Raw genomic sequence first — 17853 nt, 5'->3', positions numbered from 1 at the left:
GTTGGAACTTTATTAACACCCAGAAATACAAACTGATGGGTTGATAAATATCAAGAAGACAGTGCATTTCACATAAAGACTGTGCATCATTTTAAGATGAAGAAATGCAATATGGGGTCAACCAGAGGATTAATAATCAAAACTAAGTAATTCTGATATTAATGCTGCACCGCCTCGAATCTCACTATAAGTTACATCTGTTGAACTGACTTCTTGCTAGCATTTCCAAGGAAGTCAAGATGAAAAAAATGAAACCTAAAAACAGAGGGTCCAATACATTTAACAGGAATTTGTCAAAAAGAACAACAAAAGTACTGACTGTTAATTTTTTATTTTTGACCCTGTGACTCAGTTATTAGTTTAAAAATAAACGTTTGTATGTCTTCATAAAATACTGTAAAGCTTTTGACTCTTAGGGAGTCAGGAGCTACATGACAGATGTTATTTTGAATGACTTGGATATTTGCTGTTTACCAACCGTAAGTCTGCACAACAGAAATATTGTTCTGAAACACATTAAAATACACAAGTGAAAGATGATATCTGTAATGCATAAAACTGTAAGCAAAGCAAAACAGTTTATGTGAAAAACTGTAAAATATAATTTCAGTGTTCTGTAAAATATAATTTCAGTGTTCTTTTTACATTTCATAAGAGTAAAATCCTTGTAGGAGTAAATGTATCCAAGCTTCTGACAGATGTGACAGATAACTTATTGTTGTTTACTTGTAGTGTATAATAAATAATCAAAAACACAAGATTATTCTGCAATGCTTCATTACTCATTAATGTTACAAATGTTGAAAGGTAAAAGTGTTCAATAAAATCCTAAATATTGCAAAATGCTGTAAAAACTCAGTTCTTCTTTCACTGCTTTAGGACACATCCCATTATATTGACTACTGTACACACACTGCTTAATATTTAAGATACAAAAAATACTGGTTTCTGTGCATGCATCTGCAGTGAAGGTGTGTGTTGTTTTGCCATGCAGCTTTTACTTACTTAGGCGCAATCAAGCACTCTTCTTCATTTTGCCTACCATGAAGTCAAGCCAAAAAAACAAGAAAAGAAAAACGATTTTTCTGGTATGAAGTATAACAGTTCCCTGAACTACCTCTGATAGTGTCCTCATCGTGATAATATTCCCTTTATTTATGATTAGTAATCTTTATCTTCAGAGGTGTGGGTGACAGTTTTAGTGTTTGCTTTAAAAAACAAAAAACAACAAAAACTCAAAACAAAAACTTGAAATATATATATTCTATATACATATATAGAGATGCTCACTCCTGATTGGACACTGAGCTGCACCACCTTCTCCTTCACTCCTCCACTTTTCTGTCCTCTGTGCTCTCTCTCCTCCATCTCCAGAAAACAAATCAGTCTGAGCACCAAACTTGTGGACTGTTAGTCTGCAGATAAGAAGGAAAACACACAGAATTCTCATGTTTGTCATTTTTCATACCGTATTATTATAGTATATTAGTTTACCAGTCCAACAGATTTACAGTGGGGCAAAAAAGTATTTAGTCAGCCACCGATTGTGCAAGTTCCCCCACTTAAAATGATGACAGAGGCCAGTAATTTGCACCAGAGGTACACTTCAACTGTGAGAGACAGAATGTGAAAAAAAAATCCATGAATCCACATGGTAGGATTTGTAAAGAATTTATTCGTAAATTAGGGTGGAAAATAAGTATTTGGTCACCTCAAACAAGGAAAATCTCTGGCTCTCACAGACCTGTAACGTCTTCTGTAAGAAGCTTTTCTGTCCCCCACTCGTTACCTGTATGAATGGCACCTGTTTGAACTCATCATCTGTATAAAAGACACCTGTCCACAGCCTCAAACAGTCAGACTCCAAACTCCGCCAGGTCCAGGCGTTACCATGTTCAGTCCAAAATGAAAAAAACAAAAAACAGATGTGACACGTGTAATGTGATCATCAGAGAATATGATTTTTATAAAACATTTATTATTATTTTATAAAGTTTGTCTTACACTGTGCTTAGCTCCTTGTATGAATGTGTAATCACATGTCTTTGATAAATAAAATATTTAATCTTGGATTTGTGTAATTTGTGGCTATTGAATAAAAGTTAGTCATGTATCCACTGATAAAAACAGATGGCTGAAAGAAATGTTTGATGTAAAAATGAAACACAGTGTTGTGCTGTTGAACTGTGAGTTTCTAAATCACCAATGTTTAAATGCCGAGAGGAGACTAGCAGCCCTGAGTCTACATGTAAAACATTAAACTCCATAGCAGTGATACCTGTTCTTACACAGGTATGCCTATTCTTTCTTATGGGACTTTACTGTCCCAATGAAACAAGAAGATCTTGTTTTAAAGTACATTTTTTGCCATCCCGTAATCTCAAGAATGTTTATGTTAGATTCTGTTTTTAATCAGGTTGTGATCTTAGAGTCAATCTCATAGCACTCGGCCTGTGCTTCAAGGATTCTGATAGTTAGTATGACTCCGGGGTTTTGACTCATTTAAGTCTGTGTTTTGCTGGGAGGAGAGAAGAGAGGCATGTAAGACTGCAAGTCTGCTTCTTGGTCCCAACTCTGGATAGTCATGTTTTTAATATGTGTTTAATAAATTTTATTTAGAAATAAATTTCTAGAAATGAGAGCGGCTCCATCTAAGGATTTACGGCTGATCACCCTGATTTACGAATAAATTCTTTAAAAATCCTACCATGTGGATTCATGGATTTTTTTTTCACATTCTGTCTCTCACAGTTGAAGTGTACCTCTGGTGCAAATTACTGACCTCTGTCATCATTTTAGGTGGGGGAACTTGCACAATCGGTGGCTGACTAAATACTTTTTTGCCCCACTGTATGTTCCCAAATGGATCATTACAGCTTTTGCCACACTGGTCCACTTGATTGTCAAAGTGTATTAGCTCTTTATTATTTCTTTCTTTTCTTTACTTTGAAATTATTACAATCAGAACGGACAGGACTGGGGGATGGGAAAGAGAAAGATGAAGAAAAGAGAAGTTGGGAAGATGCTCAACAGAAGGAGATGGAAAGCAAAAAAATAGGAGAAGAGAGACACAGAGATAAGAGAAAATTGGAATCTGTTTGATCACCTGCTGGAAAAATAAAAACAAGCCAAAAAAAAAAAGGGAAATAACACAGTAGCGAAACCACAGCAAAAACCAACATAAGAACAAGTTATAGTAAATAATAAATATCTCCACATCCCGGAAGGGGCCTGATCAAGCCACAGGGGCCGCCGGGAGTGAGCCAGTACATCCATATATTCTCCTCTCAGCCCTTCTGCCCAAAATGGCGAACAGAGAAAAGGGGTGTGAAGACCCCATAACTCACTCCGCCCACTCATTTGTGATGTTGCTGTCTGCTGTTCTAAAGTACATTTAAAACATGGGAGGGGTCTACTACTACTACTACTACTACTGTTACTGCTACTAACACTACTACCAATAATAATAATACATTTACTTTAAAAGCGCCTTTCAAGACACTCAAGGACACTTAACAACAGAATAAAACAAAAAGTAGAATAATGACAAATGACAAATGGCCTGTACTTGTATAGCGCTTTACTAGTCCCTAAGAACCCCAAAGCGCTTTACACAACCAGTCATCCACCCATTCACACACTGGTGATGGTAAGCTACATTGTAGCCACAGCTGCCCTGGGGCGCACTGACAGAGGCGAGGCTGCCGGACACTGGCGCCACCGGGCCCTCTGACCACCACCAGTAGGCAACGGGTGAAGTGTCTTGCCCAAGGAAAATTTAAAACTGCTGGCTAAGGGTAAACGTAAATTCAGTAAAATTATAATTCACATCGGCAGTAATGATACCCGGTTGCGTCAATTGGAGGTCACCAAAATGAATATTGAATCGGTGTGTAACTTTGGAAACAATATTGGAGTCTGTAGTTTTCACCGGTCCCCTCCCCAGTCAGACCAGGAGTGACATATTTAGATGCATGTTCTCCTTGCTGGCTGTCTGAGTGGTGTCCAAAAAACGATGTGGGCTTCATAGATAATTGGGAAACTTTCCAGAGGAAACCCGGTCTTGTTAGGAGAGACAACATTCCTTAGATGGAGCCGCTCTCATTTCTAGAAATTTATTTCTAAATAAAATTTATTAAACACATATTAAAAACATGACTATCCAGAGTTGGGACCAAGAAGCAGACTTGCAGTCTTACATGTCTCTCTTCTCTCCTCCCAGCAAAACACAGACTTAAATGAGTCAAAACCCCGGAGTCATACTAACTATCAGAATCCTTGAAGCACAGGCCGAGTGCTATGAGATTGACTCTAAGATCACAACCTGATTAAAAACAGAATCTAACATAAACATTCTTGAGATTACGGGATGGCAAAAAATGTGCTTTAAAACAAGATCTTCTTGTTTCATTGGGACAGTAAAGTCTCATAAGAAAGAATAGGCATACCTGTGTAAGAACAGGTATCACTGCTATGGAGTTTAATGTTTTACATGTAGACTCAGGGCTGCTAGTCTCCTCTCGGCATTTAAACATTGGTGATTTAGAAACTCACAGTTCAACAGCACAACACTGTGTTTCATTTTTACATCAAACATTTCTTTCAGCCATCTGTTTTTATCAGTGGATACATGACTAACTTTTATTCAATAGCCACAAATTACACAAATCCAAGATTAAATATTTTATTTATCAAAGACATGTGATTACACATTCATACAAGGAGCTAAGCACAGTGTAAGACAAACTTTATAAAATAATAATAAATGTTTTATAAACATCATATTCTCTGATGATCACATTACACGTGTCACATCTGTTTTTTGTTTTTTTCATTTTGGACTGAACATGGTAACGCCTGGACCTAAAATATCAGGGCTGATTTTTTTGTCCCAGTCCAGGCCTGCAGCCCTCCGTTAAGAAACCATGTTCTGATCTCGTTTCCACATTGATACAACCGTGATGAGTTTATTTTAGTGCGCTTTCATTGAATCCGTTTGATCTTTATTTAAGGTCATTGGTTGGATACTTATCTGTAAAAAACAGAAACTCACTCGATCAAATTGTTAAGTGGTTGAGCAGGCTGATCCACAGCTGAGCCGAGCATCCCTGTACACCAGACCGTTACAGCAGTTTGCTGGTTTGATTTGTCTTGATGGCTCACACCTGTTGCATAGTGAGTTTCAGTTTCTACCTTCTGGGCAAAGGTTCCTGGTTTCAAAATGTAAAACATGGAGGTTTAAAAATAGCTTTTTTGTAGCCGCCATTACTCAGATGAACAAGTTATAGTTTGTTTGTGGTTGTATTAAGAGTATGTGATGGATGGCTCATGACTGCAGAACAAATCTAGCTATGCATTCCCTCTGCTGGCCTTGATTTCACTCGCTGTGAGACATGGCTGATGATGAGGTCTCATTTGTTAGTGGAAATTATGTCCAGCTGTTTACTTACATGACATAAATTAAAAAGTGAAAGATATGCATTGGAATAAGGAAGAATTATGCTTCACTATGACTTTGAATTTAAGCTGCATATTTTCCTCAACCATGATTTAAAAAATGTGTTGAAAGACAGAACTGGCCAGGTGTGTTGGTCTTTTTAAATATTTTAAAATTAAATTATTTATTTTTTTCATGGTGACTCATTAGAAGGAATGATGGGTCCAAACTCATGTGTATTTTTATTTGTTTAATATTTGATGCTTTCAAGCAAACAGCAACATTAAAGTTAGAATAGAAAAGCAATAATCTCTGGTACTCTTACAAAGCTGACTTTGGACACATGCAGCATAAAATAAGGCACATTAGATAATAAAGTTGGACGATGCAAAGATTAATGTGGATGAAGTATGAAGTAAATCTGCTTCTGTGTATGAATCATAAAGAAGTTGTTAGTTTATAAAAAACTCAGAGGCCAAGGGCAGTTTTTTGCACACTGCAACCCAACAATATATTTCCGGCTTCCACACACTCTGTCACAGACGGTGCTGGAAAAAAAAAGGAAACACAAAATAAAATATTCAATTAGCATCTTAATAACTGACCGACTGTAGCAACTCAGTATAACCATCACCTTTTTGCGCACTGAGCCATGACACAGCCTTTGCAGCCAGAAGCTCCCACTCGTCCTTTGCATCCATCTTGAAACCATGAAGCCAGATCAGAGCCAGAATGGTGGCCCACACTTCACTGCTGGCCTAGTGTATAGAATCAGCAGTCATGTAGTTAAATATTAAATTAAGTGAGGCAGCATGCAGATGTTCGTTAACATGAGTGTGTAATTTTGAAAATTCACTTTTGAAACCATTTTAATGAATACGTTACAAACACCCACTATTACTGTGTTATTATTTATTTAATAGCCCACCTTTTCAGGCTTCGACTTTTCCACCTCCTCGTTGGTCTTTCTCAGTGCAGCAGCCAGAGCTGGATCAAGCAGCCAGCAGCCAGACGCCTTCTGGAGGGAGACTAACTGCAGCAAAGGGTCTCTGGGTGGCTTCTTAGCAGGTGGAAATTCTTCATCCGGCAGTGCTAAAGGGGAAATTTAAATACAAGTACATTCATAAAGTTTTTTATGCTGATCACTCTCCTTCTATTTAGTTAATAAAATCATCTTAATTGGGGGGAATTAACAGAGCAATATTTTAGAAAAAGAGTTTAGTTAATTAAGAAAATAGTTCCATTGATTCGGTTTGCATCCACATGTTGCAATCTTTTTTTCCTCACATACAAGGTGTTGAATAATCGAGCTCCACCTTATATTAAAGACTTTATAGTATCGTATCAGCCGCTCTCTGACTGAGCTGTTCTTGTGTTTAACTCCTGTGGAACCAGCTCCCAGTTTGGATTTGGGTGACAGACACCCTCTGTACTTTTAAGACTATGTTAAAAACTAGGGGTGGGTTTTTATAATCGATTTATCGATTAAAATTGATTCTGGCTTGGATAACGTGAAATCGATTCATTAAAATCCTGAATCGATTTTTTAATATAAATTTATTTTGCCCGAAATGCCAGAATCTCTGGTGAAACCTGAAAATTTCAACAACCACCAAACAGCTAAGACAGTAAATGAGAGCAGGAACACGGATTCTGCACAAAGACGTAAACACACAGCGCGGACCCGCGGATCAGAATCAGTGAGATGTCGCCTTTCTCACCTGACGGCACAGACACGGTCCGTGCTGAAAGCCGACAGCTCGCTGATTCTGATGTTTCGGCGGGTCCGCGCTTTGTGTTTACGCCCTTTTTGTGCTGATTCTAAAGCTGTTAGTTTTATCTCTCTCCAAACAATATTGACCGAACCAGCAGCAAAAGAAGATCCAAACTAAGCTTCACATAAACGTCGTCATGAATTTCCTCTGACTTTTGCTGTTTTGCTTCCACCACACTTCATGCACAGCTCTCTCTCTCTCTCTCTTCAAGAACAGTTTCCCATCTAAAAATCTGTTTTCTGCATTATTCGCTTGCTTGTTACGCACAAGTCTACCATTGTTTACAGCGCACTGGGTCGCTGGTTTTTTTTCCTTTTACATACTTCCGAAGAGAAAACCTAATTTCTGCCGTTCAATACTGAACAAATTTAAACTTTCTAAAATTGTGCAAAATGCAAAACGCTTAGCCGTGTCTCTAATAAAACCGCTGTGACGTCAGAGGTAACGTTTATATGTTGATTAATGGTTTTCTTTTGTTTTTGATGTACTGCAGAATATGTTCATAAAATCCCAGGCCAGGAAAATCACCTTTATGTTTTTCTGTGTTTTATGTTCAGCTACTTTGACACAAAGGCATCTGCTGTGACGCTCACACCTTTGATAAAGTCTTGCGTGTGTCAGCTTCCTTTTTATAGATACAAAAATATGTAAATCTACTGATCTGAATTATAATATTTCTGACTGTCAAAATTTCCCAGATTCAAATCGAATTGAATTGAATCGAATTGAATCGAATCGAATCAAATCGTGGATCGTATCGATTTGGGACCTTGTGAATCGGAATTGAATCGATTCTAGAAATCAGTGACGATACCCAGCCCTATTAAAAATGTCCCTTCTTGATAAAGCATATAGTTAGGGCTGGATCAGGTGACCCTAATTCCTTCCTTATTCATGCTGCATTATGTCTAGACTGCCGGGAGATTCCCATGGTACATTGAGTAATTCTTCTTCAGTCACCTTCTTCACTCCCTATGTGTTTATACACCTCTCTGCATTATTCTTCCTCTCTGGCTCTCTTCCACAGTGTGTCTTTGTCCTGTCTTCCTACCCTCATCCCAACCTGTCGCAGCCAGGAGGGAGTTTTTCCTTCCCACAGTCACCAAAGCGCTTGCTCATAGGGGGTCATATGATTGTTGGATTTCTCTCTTTTTTGTATTACTGTATACAAAAGGTATTTTATGAATTTCACCAGGTTCTGTACTAGGACCAATACTTCTTATGTTACACCTGTTTAGGCAGTATTATTAGAAAACACTGAACTCTTTTGCATTGCTTTGCAGATGACTCTCAGCCCATGAAACCAGATGATACAAAACGAATTAAACAACAGGAATGTCTTAAAGATATTAAGGTCTAGATGACTTTTGATGTCCAACTAAAGATAAACGTGTTTATCTAAAACAAAGAAGTCAAAACAGATACCTCTGTAATAGCACTCGTCTTCGAATTCTGGAGGGTTTCCAAAATCCACCTCAGAATCTGCTTTTTCAAAGGAAATTCAACACTGAGCACACACACTTGAAGTTGTAATCAAAATTAATACATTTTTCCCCTCATTGCACACTGAATGTAGTAGCATGCTCAACACTTAACAAAATGTAAACCTCTGTATTTTAAAATTTTGAAAGTTAAAATTAATAGTAGAAAAATCGAAATTACACTTGGAAAAGAATCAGTACATATTCAAGTGTGTCCATTTAAAGCAAAGAAGTCACAACAAATACACAAACTAATTAAACTACAGGAATGACTTAAAGATATTAAGGTCTAGATGACTTTTGATGTCCAACTAAAGATAAACGTGTCTATCTAAAGCAAAGAAGTCAAAACAGATACCTATGTAACAGCACTTGTCTTCGAATTCTGGAAAGTTTCCACAATCCTCTTCATATTCTGCTTTTTCAAAGGAAATTCAACACTGAGCACACACACTTGAAGTTGTAATCAAAATTAATACATTTTTCCCCTCATTGCACACTGAATGCAGTAGCATGCTCAACACTTAACAAAATGTAAACCTCTGTATTTTAAAATTTTGAAAGTTAAAATTAATAGTAGAAAAATCGAAATTACACTTGGAAAAGAATCAGTACATATTCAAGTGTGTCCATTTAAAGCAAAGAAGTCAAAACAAATACCTTCATAGTCATCCACTGCACAATAGTAATCGACACCTGCTTTTTCAAACGAAATGCAACAGTGAGCACACACCAGTGGCGGCTCCTGAAAAAAATCTCAGGGGGGGCAATTTTTATGATATCGACTAAAATGACCCATTTAATGAGTACATCAAACAACACAATTTTAATTTGTTGCTAGGTGATTAACTCATACAGTGATACCTCATGCCCACTAGATGGCAACACACAACAGAAAGCTTTCCTCTAGCTACATAAGTTACAGGTAGAAAGCGAAAGAAATTAGCATCCAGTAGCCTTTAAGCAAAAATGAATGTGTCCACTTACTCATTACTTAGGCTACATCAATCCAATGTTGTGTGGTGTAATCAAGCAACAATATAAAGCCGGCTGCATCATATAAATCAATATGCACAGCCTGTCAGCCACGACTTGCGCTGGAACCAACTCCGACAAAAAGTCCTGTTGTATGCTTTTGACTTCTCCTTCGTTGCCTGGGTTAGTTGAATTTCGGGCTTGTCAGGTCCCAACTCTTTAACTTGCAGTTTTTCTGCCATTGTCCTTCTGGCAAAAGGGTAGGTTAGAAGCGATCTAACCGAATTTGGGGGAGGCTGTGCCTCAACCGTTAACAATACCGCTGCCATCGTCTCTCTCTGACCTTATAGCTCACTTAGGCTACTGACTGAGGTAAAATTCTAGAACAGCAAATCTTCGCGCGTTTTCTGCAGGGGCGCAATTTTAAGCGCCCCCAAACCATTTAATTCAGCGACGCTGATAGGTCAAATATTTATTATTTTCCCCTGGCAACCATTTAATGATAGGCTATTTCGCTGCATATCAAGGGCGCTTTGACGAGCGCCCCAGAAGAAGAAAAACACCGTTTGTTGGTTGAACTTTAATGAGTCAGCTGGTGAAAATGTTAAAATACGCCTGGCTGTATATGGGCACACACATAGTAAAACTATCATTGATGAATTTTTTAAAAATATATATTTTTACTCCTCCACATTTGGGGGGGCGGAGCCCGAGCGCCCCCTATGGGCCAGCCGCCACTGGCACACACACTTATAATTCTACTCCCAATGAAAACACAAGTAAACATTTTTCTTTCATTGCATGCAAAATTTAGTAGAAGCTTAACTGATGTGGGATCTCATTTTACTTGTCTGACGAGAATTTGTCAGCATGAGCAAATCATCTGACGTTATATAACTCAGACTAACTCGGTCTGTGTCAGCAATCCCAAAACTAACTACCAGAAAACAAAAACCCACACCAGACTGAAGAAGTCACTTGGATGAGTGATCAAACATTACTCCCACTGAAAACGCTTCATCCAGTGAACTTTACCGTATTTTCCGCAATCTAACGCGCACTTAAAATCTTTTAATTTCTCTCAAAAATCGGCAGTGTGCCTTATGTATGAATTCTGGTTGTGCTTACCGACCTTGAACTGATTGTACACGGCTCAAAAATCAGTCAAAAATGTCTTCGTGCGACATTGGTAACCTACAAAGCCGCACTGCTTGATGGATTGTCGGAGCATTACGGCTACTGTAGTCAGGAGCCTCGCGGAGTAATCTGGGTCCAAAACTCTGTCCGCTTCAGGTCCCAAAGTCAAACGAAGACTGCAGCATCACTGAGAGCTAAAAACTGCCTGAATGCTTTCATTCTTAATAAAATGATCAGCGTTGCTGCTTTTCCAGGTGTAACAATTAAGTTTAACACCCAGGCATCCATGAAAACAGAATTCATGAACTTTCTGAAAAAATTTAAACGTAAAGCTTTGCTATCAGTTCCAACATAAATGAAGACAGAAAACTAAACAGCAATAACTTTTGTACGGTTACTGAAGTTGGACTAGCTGGTATATAATGATGTGCTAAGTGATTGCTAGCGACACAGCTATGTTAGCATAACATAAACACAGTGAAGCTGGAGGATGAACACTAACTTTTGTCTACTTGATAAAAGTTAAAGTGAGGGTTAGGGACAAATGCAGTCAAATGACAGGACGCTGAAAATGAACCAAACTTCAGTGCTTAATGCATCTTATAATCCAGTTCGCCTAATGGTCTGAAAAATACATTACTTTCAAGCTCCCAGGCCTCTGGAAGAGGATGTGAGCTTGAAGGACAGACTGTCCGCAGGGGCAATAGGTGAATTTTTTATATATTTTGTGTGTCAGCGTGTGTGTGCGTGTGTGTGTACTTTTACTTTTAAAAGGGAGTTTTTCCTCCCAGTCACCAAAGCGCTTGCTCATAGGGGTCGTATGATTGTCGAAGTTCTCTCATTTTGTTTGTATTATTGTATACAAAAGGTATTTTAAAAAAGTGCATTGAAGTGGTTTGAGTCATATGTATTTAATAGTCTCCAATTTGTTCTTATAACTAATTATTCTTTTTCACACACACACAAACACACACCTGTGTTTGTAGAAGTACTCACACTGTGTTTGCAAAGGTAACAAACCTTGTACTCACCAGGTGAAAATCTGGAAATATTAGCTGTTCCACAGCAAAGGGTAGCAGCAAATCCCATTAGACCAGCCTCTAATAAGATAAGATAAGATAAGATAAGATAAGATAAGAATGCCCCCATAACAATATGAAGTAGATAGGATTGCTCATTATACTTGGAATAGCTCGGTGCAGAAGAGGTCCTTGAATCTCCTTGTTGTTGTCTTTATTGACAGCAATGAAAGCAGTGAAAGAACTGCTCACTCCTGATTGGACACTCAGCTGCACCACCTTCTTTTTTACTTCTTCTTTTTCCTCATTGTTTTCTGCTTCCATCTCTAGCAAGCAAATAAGAGTCCGAGCAGCTAACCTGTGGACTATTAAGCTACAGACAAGAGAAAATATTGGTATGGTGACATGGTCACAATGACCAATATTTTTTAGATCATACAGACATAAAAAGTAAGCTTTTGTAAAGTAAATACAGTATGTAATTGTACCAGTGGATTAACAGCTCATTTACCCAGTGTCCTCTGCAGGTCTGAGACTGAAGTGCAGCTGGTTCTCAGAGGGATGACCTGCCAGGCTGTACTTCACCGTCACACAGCCCTCTGCTGCCTCTGAGCTCTGACACAGAATTACAGTGTCAAACCAATTTCATTTTATTTCAAAACATGACAAGCATAAACACAGAGATTGTTCACTGTGAGAAGATGCTGTTCCTACCTGTCCAGTAAGCTGTGCATAAATCAGTGACCTTTTACCCTGGAAAATGGTTGTGATTGGTGGAGAGAGGACGGTGACAGTTGATCCCTTTGGTAAATCCCATGTAACAGAAACATCTTCCACAGCTGGCTGCAGAGCAAATCGCAGCGACTGCATCACCTGATGAGTATAAAAACCAAAATCATATCTTCCATCCAAACTAAAAACAAATAAAACAAACTAAAAACACAATTTTTTTTTTTACTGTAACTTTTATGAGTCATTGTCTTACTTTTGGTTGCATCCTGTCAGTCCCTGTGATGAACTGAGCGTGACCTCCTCCTTCCTTGGCCATCCCATTGATGAGAGCAGAGCTGGCCCCTTCCCCAATCCCAAAAGAGAAACACCTGCAATACAACAGCTGTTTTTAAGACACACAGGCATGGTACACGGCACATGTCATCATCTTTTTCTTGTTTTACCTGTGGGAGCCTGAATTCTTCTTCACCAGATCGATCACTTCTTTGGTGTTCCCCACCTCTCCATCAGTAAAGACAAACAGCTGGAGAGGAGAGTTTACACACAGTTTTTCATCTACACGACCTGAAACACAACTCTTTGATATGTAATCAAGTATGCAGTCAGTAAACTGTTTTAACCAGTAAAAAAAAGAAAAGAAGAAGCTTTAAGCAAGAGTGAGAGGAACAGTAGGAACCACTCAACAGATCAACTCATGTATAATTAGCAGATTATATGAGATATGTTACGACTGATACAGGGCTTGGTTCATGGTCAACTTACATGTTGGAGTAATGAATGAGAAAAAAGGAAGGACAAAAGGATGACATCAAGGTGTGTGTGTGTGTGTGTGTTACCTGTCTAGGCTGAGTGGGGATGCAGGGCTGGCTGTAAATATGTTTGAGCGACTCCAGGATTTCTGTTCCTCCAAGATCAGCCTCCATCTGCTCAACTTTCTTCAGAGCCTCCTCCATGGTCTTCTCACCATACTCTACACTCTTACTGCCATGACAAACACACAAGTGAGATCAAACATAACCTGGAGTTTTGCAGAATCATCCAAAGGCAACATGTTGACTAACAGGAGGGAAGATATCTTATCACACATTTTGTCATGGTCCCCATGTCTGCCCGGCCGGCTCCACAAGGCCACATGTGTTTTTGTTTACATTCTCCTCTCTCCTTCCCGTCAGGGTGGAGCTCACTGCAGGCTCCCGCCCTTGGCACACAAACCTGCTTCTCGTCAGGCTCTAATTATGGGTTGGACTCTTAAGGCCAGGATGCAGACAGCCTCATCGCTGGATGATTGTGCTAGACACGTCAGTGAACCTCAGCCTTGTATCTTTAAGCTCTGTGAACTTGCTGTGATCTCTGCGTAACCCCACTCTCTCCTGTGCACAGTTTCCCCGGACCTGTGACCAACCCGTTGTTTGAACCTTTGTAAAGAAGAGGAGCTAGCGTGTATGTGATTCACTTCCCGGACTTCCCTTTTGGACCCAGGACCCCCACTATCACCTCACTGTATATATCTGCACCTGGTGACTTAAATAAACGTTGTTTCCACTGAACTCTGCTCTGCGCCTGAGTCCTACTACAACGCATGACACATTTACAGTAAAAAGTGACAGAAAAGTGATATCACTGAGATCATATGAATACAACTCACGGGAAGATGTGTTCATAACTGGACCCAAAACTGTAAATGTTGAAATAGCAGCCCATTGGTAAGCTCTTCAACAGGAGCAGCAGAGTGTCCTTCAGGGAAGAGGGAGAAGATGATGAGGCCACTGTGTGAGAGGAACAATTTAAGGAAATATTTTGTAACACTAACACCACATCATAAATACCTTGGCACTGCTGATCCGGGTTTCCTGCTGCTCAGTGTTATTCGTAGCACAGTCCATACTTCCAGATCGATCCACTAAGAACACAAACTCTCCACATGAAGCCTTTGAAGACATCACAGACTGGGGGAACTCAGGGTACAGACTCACCATCACCACTGGATCACCCATCAGAGAGCCTGAAACACATGAAAAGGACAGAAAAATGTCAAGTTTACATTTTATAATAGCTCCAACACAATTAACTATTAGGTTGAAGAAGAACAATAATTTTTATTTGCAAACTAATGACTTCTCTCATTAGCTCTCACCCGGCTCAGCAGAGGCCTGTCCTGCCTCCACCACAGCAGTGGGCTGGTGGGCGTCTTTGTAATAAATCAGCAGTTCAACATCTCTGTCAAACTTGTGTCCTGCAGCCAGCTTGACCTGCACACCACAAACACATTCATATTTATTCCTCAGTAACAAGTAACAACCACACACAGCAGACACATCAGCACTCTACCTACCGTGGCCTGGGTTTGATCAGTGTTGAGGTACTGCAGAGGGTCCAGGGAGCAGTTGGACTCTACTTTAGAGATTGGACGAGGAGAGGACACTCGGGCAGAAAAAGACAGACTGTAGGGCACCAGAGAGGCTGGAACAGAAGTCACCTGGACACCTGCACCTTCACTACCTGCACACAACAGCAGGTAAAATATGCTGTAATTAATGAGGTATAATATAATCAAATAATTTAGGCTGTAAGGACTCTCTGGTTCACATGGTAGTACAGATAAAATGAGGAAAGCATTTTGCTCAGGAAAAACAAAACTACTTTACAGCTGTTTTAATTCAAAACAATGAAAAAGTGACAGAAAAGGAATAACTTGACTTTTATGACCTACGGATGGAATAATGAACCATATCGGTAACAAAACACAAACATCATTTTTTGCCTATTCCTTCTTCAGAAAAAACAAAAAATCTGTTAGGGTGATATAAAATTTAATGTCATCGAGAATTGAATAGTGTTAAGTATATAAACCTCTTTATGATCTAACTTTTGGAAAAAATAAGGGAAACTCCATATAAACACACTCAGTTAAAACCATTTACTGATATAAAATCATGATGAGAGGGAGAGTCTGTGTTTGCACACTGCATCAACCTACTTCCAAAAAAAATTATAATCTGACAAATGCAGTCCTGTCAAAACTAAACACACCAGTTCCAACAAGGTTTTATGAGGTGTTTGTGCTGATTGGTTTGGTTTTCTCTGACTGTGATGGTCAATCAGTCAAATATCTCCAGTTTTGGGTTTGTTTGTCAGAAGGGCATCTTTCAAGAAGTCTTGTGATTGGTTCAGGTGCAACTTTGAAAACATGCTGCCAATGTCTTTTTGAGAAAAGAAGTTTTCTCCTGCAACCCCTAAAAAATAAGCCACACTAGTTCAGTCTTATTCTAATACCTTGAAATCTAACATTTGATATGCTAGCTGAGGCCTGTAGAGTCTGAGATACAGCTTTTGGGCTTTTTGTAATTTCTCTGAGGATGCACTAAAGCTTTTCACTGGACTGGAACATTTCTTTTTCACAGCTTTTTATATTTGGTAATCACAATGTGATGAGAAGTGAATCCTTTTTCTTGCAGAAAATCAAGTTGAAACTTGACCTAATTATCTTCCAGATTTTTCTCACAGTATGTGTTTTCCTGTATGTGGCAACAGTTTCATATCTGGTTCTGTGTTCACACATTACAGTGACTGGCAAAGTTGGAAGATGGTTTTTTTGTGTGTTCTGTCAGTGGTGTGAAGGTTGGAAGGTGGTTTTTTTATAAAACATTTTATGTTCTGTCAGTGGTGTGAAGGTTGGAAGGTGGTTCAAGACTTTCACTGATATAGTTGAAGCATTTCTGGTCCAAGTATTCTGAAGTTGTCCTACCCTGAGGTTGGTATCGAGGGTTGAGCACAGCAGGCAGACAGAACCTCAGACCATCATCAGCCTGCACAGCCAGCTCAGTGACGTACTCCAACCTGATGGAGGCGCTCTCTCCTGGAGGCAGACTGCCCACACGCAGAGAGAATATATCTGGACTCTCATCACTCTCCTCCAATAGGAAGGCCTGCTGACCGGAGCTCAGAGCATCATCATACTCCTCACGAGCCTGAAGCACAGGTGACACATGTCAGTGACATTCACTGTGTTTATTTTGAAGCTCACTTATAATCAGGTTATATTTACTGTCCAGCTCACCTTCTGTTTCTCCTTCACCTCAGCTACAATCTGTGTCTGTCCAATCTGAGCGCTGAAATGACAGACAGCAGCATCTCCAGGCAGAGGGAAGACAAAAACAGCCTCTAATGGTTTGTCCTCCTTGTTCTCGTAGTTCAGAGTGGAGACCACTGTAGCCACATGGTCCCTCACCTCCAGCTCCACCTCAATGCTCTTCAGAGGAACTGATAGAAAAATAATATTAGAATAAATACAAACCATACATCAGGGTATTATTATGTGCCATTACAACAACAACAAAATCTACATTTGAAGTTGTTTTAATTAACTTCTTTTCCATCAGTACCTGGTTCCTTCTGAAGAGTTAGCAGACCACAGCAATCCATTATCTTACCTGTAAAACAAGAACACTTAATACTGAAACTTTTACACTTTACAAATACGGAACATTCAAAACATATAGCCGCAGTCAGAGAGAACGGGTATGTCGACCGTGGGAATGAACGTTCTCCGTTAACTACTTTCTTTTTTAGGCTCTTGTGCCTAAAATAAACCTTCATCAAATAAAGGAATCACTGTAAACATGGCGCTTCTGGTCGATTTTTAACCGAAACTCGTAACACAAATTGCTCCTGACCGATTTATGTTTTGAGTACAAGTTACTTTGGTGATGTAAGCAGCTAAAAGGAGAGTCACTGCCGGGAACAGCTCGCTGACGCATTAATCAGGGTTTTTTGTAGAGGCCTCGGGTTTTGTTGCAGTCTTGTTTATTATTATAACCAGCCATGCGTCCCTCTGACCGTGACTTTCACTTTCACATTAAACATGCCGTCTGTTGTATAACCCTGTGGACTTTCTCTACTGCATGACTGTAGACACACATAAACAGTTAGTGCGGAATGTCTGTGTGACAGCGCCCACATGACAGCGATAAGCTTTCAGGTTTTCCTGTCAGTCCAGCTGCTGTAATAACGGACAGACTTACCTCAAAGAATGTACTGATGTTTCCGGTACAGTTTTACTGCAGCCCCCTCCTCTAAATACGTGAAGAATGGTGTTAAAACACGTAATGTTTTCGATAACAACACTGACCTAACTGAAACAACACACAGGGTATGCTCGATTTTCTTGTACGAGAGCACCCAGTGGCGTAGTGATGTGTCGGTCGCGAACGAAACGGCTATAAGAGCCGATTCTTTGAAGTGAACGACGCGAACCGACAGCTGACTAAACGTCAAACAGAAAACTGATTAAACAGAAG

At 39.5% G+C, this 17853-nt stretch overlaps 2 protein-coding genes and 1 long non-coding RNA gene across 5 annotated transcripts in view; 2 read left to right on the top strand and 1 right to left on the bottom strand.

The window, feature by feature from the left end:
- Window positions 1-17853, top strand: part of LOC120744937 (von Willebrand factor A domain-containing protein 5A-like) — a 174737-nt gene that overhangs the window by 41001 nt on the left and 115883 nt on the right. The gene's annotated exons all lie outside the window — the stretch shown is intronic.
- Window positions 5675-17753, bottom strand: LOC120744940 (von Willebrand factor A domain-containing protein 5A-like). Its single transcript, XM_040049528.1, has 21 exons — window positions 17578-17753; window positions 16939-16986; window positions 16614-16816; window positions 16302-16524; window positions 14889-15055; window positions 14691-14805; window positions 14383-14558; window positions 14202-14290; window positions 13393-13537; window positions 13000-13079; window positions 12810-12924; window positions 12539-12697; window positions 12336-12439; window positions 11989-12197; window positions 11837-11905; window positions 9354-9392; window positions 9052-9108; window positions 8638-8697; window positions 6366-6529; window positions 6072-6195; window positions 5675-5985 (listed from the first exon to the last, which is right to left on the bottom strand). Exons 2-21 carry the CDS (start codon window positions 16976-16978, stop codon window positions 5906-5908), a joined length of 2418 nt encoding a protein of 805 aa, XP_039905462.1. The 5' UTR covers window positions 16979-16986; window positions 17578-17753; the 3' UTR covers window positions 5675-5905.
- LOC120744952 lies at window positions 15821-16892 on the top strand. Its single transcript, XR_005698502.1, has 2 exons — window positions 15821-16174; window positions 16228-16892. It is a non-coding gene; the product is annotated as an uncharacterized LOC120744952 (long non-coding RNA).

Source organism: Simochromis diagramma, unplaced genomic scaffold (assembly GCF_900408965.1).
Source record: "Simochromis diagramma unplaced genomic scaffold, fSimDia1.1 OVJJ01000611.1, whole genome shotgun sequence".
Classification (NCBI taxonomy): domain Eukaryota; kingdom Metazoa; phylum Chordata; class Actinopteri; order Cichliformes; family Cichlidae; genus Simochromis; species Simochromis diagramma.
This window is presented reverse-complemented; position numbering and strand designations above follow the sequence as displayed.